This window comes from Eimeria maxima, genomic scaffold (genome assembly GCF_000499605.1).
Source record: "Eimeria maxima Weybridge genomic scaffold, Emw_scaff3081, whole genome shotgun sequence".
NCBI classification, from domain to species: Eukaryota; Apicomplexa; class Conoidasida; order Eucoccidiorida; family Eimeriidae; genus Eimeria; species Eimeria maxima.
In genome coordinates this window covers 1-1,588 of record NW_013565927.1, presented here as the reverse complement: position 1 = coordinate 1,588, position 1,588 = coordinate 1, and the positions used below count along the sequence as shown (strand labels likewise).

Below are 1,588 nucleotides of genomic sequence, written 5' to 3'. Positions count from 1 at the left end.
GCAGCGGCTGCTGCTGCTGCTGCTCAGTTAGGTATGAATGTATATATTTAAATTTAAATATTAATATTTATATTTATTTATATTTATATTTATTTATTTATATTTATTTATTTATTTATTTATATATTTATATTTATATTTATTATTATTTATATTCCCTTATATAATATATATATGTAATAAGAAAGGGGGGAGGGGGTTATCTTTTTCTTCTTTTTTTCTTCTTTTTTCTTCTTTTTTTTCTTTTTTTTTCTTTCTTTCTTCTTTTAGACCCAAAGAAAGGTCAATAAATAACAAAAAATAAATAAATAAAACTTTTGTTGTTGCCTTAGTACCCTTATAGCCTGCAGCAGCAGCAGCACGAGCAGCAGCAGCAACAGCAGCAACAGCAGCAGCAGCAGCAGCAGCACGAGCAGCAGCAGCAGCAATGAATAGTGTCTTTATATAATATAGATAAATAAATTAATAGTTCAGGTGTATAGGCACCTCAATATAAACAAAATGAATTATTATATGCAGTATATACTACTAAACCCTAAACCCTAAACCCTAAACCCTAAACCCTAGAAGATGGAGGGGGGTAAGGGTGATGATAGATCTGCAGCAACTGCAGCAAATGCAGCACAATTAGTACCACCAGGAGCAGCACAACACAACGAACACCACCAACAACCAGCAGCAGCAATAACAGCAACAGCAGCAGCAGCAGCAGCAGCAGCAGCAGCAGCAGATATAGAGGACCACCCTCTATTTATGACGAAGGTACCAACAGCAGCAGAATTCAAAAAAAATTCTTTGCTGTCTGCATTAGCTGCTCTTATTGATGAGGATGAGCAGCAGCAGCAGCAGCAGCAGCAGCAGCAGCAGCAGCAAATGGATAAAGGGCCCCATAGGAGGCAAAGACACAAGACACGATCCTGTCCTTGGGGTACAAGAGGTATAAGACCACAAACTGCTGCTCGGCCTGCTGCTGCTGCACCTGCTGCTGCTGCTGCTGCAGCAGAACCCAAAGGGGATGCAGCAGCAGCAGCAGCAGCAGCAGCAGACACGAGTGCTGCCGGGTGTCTGCAGCAGCAGCAAGACGATGAAATGGATTGTGAAGATGCAGCAGCAGAAGATGAAGACGAAGCAGCAGAAGCAGCAGCAGCAGCAGCAGCAGCAGATGCAGCAGCAGCAGCAGCAACAGCAGCAGCAGCAGCACCTAGTGGGCCCTCTATGGGGGAATTGCAGATATGCATGCGTTTGTTTTCTATGAAGTAAGCAGCAGATAAGTAGATACTGCTGCAGCAGCAGCAGCTGCTGCAGCAGCAGCTGCAGAAGCAGCACCAGCTGCATGCATTTTGCTGCTGATGCTGCTGCTGCTGCTGCTGCAGCTAGCTAGCTAGCTAGCTAGCTAGTGGGTATAGTTGTCTTGTTGTATTTTTAGACTTTTTTCTCCCTTATCTATCTATTAATATAATTATATATACCTAAATAAATAAATAAATAAATAAATAAATAAATAAATAAATGTAGCTAGTTATTATTTAGGTAAGTTATTAAGGAAAAAAAGACAAGAAGGAAAATGTCTATACTAAATCTGTATATA

The 1,588-nt window shown here is 40.6% G+C and overlaps 1 protein-coding gene across 1 annotated transcript; it reads left to right on the top strand.

The window, feature by feature from the left end:
• Window positions 1–570: 570 nt before the first annotated feature.
• Window positions 571–1,260, top strand: EMWEY_00060000 (hypothetical protein, conserved; the record flags this gene model as incomplete). The annotated part of the gene is made up of 1 exon (XM_013481301.1): window positions 571–1,260. The coding sequence occupies one exon, from the start codon at window positions 571–573 to the stop codon at window positions 1,258–1,260; it is 690 nt and encodes a 229-aa protein (XP_013336755.1).
• Between the last annotated feature and the right edge of the window lie 328 nt (window positions 1,261–1,588).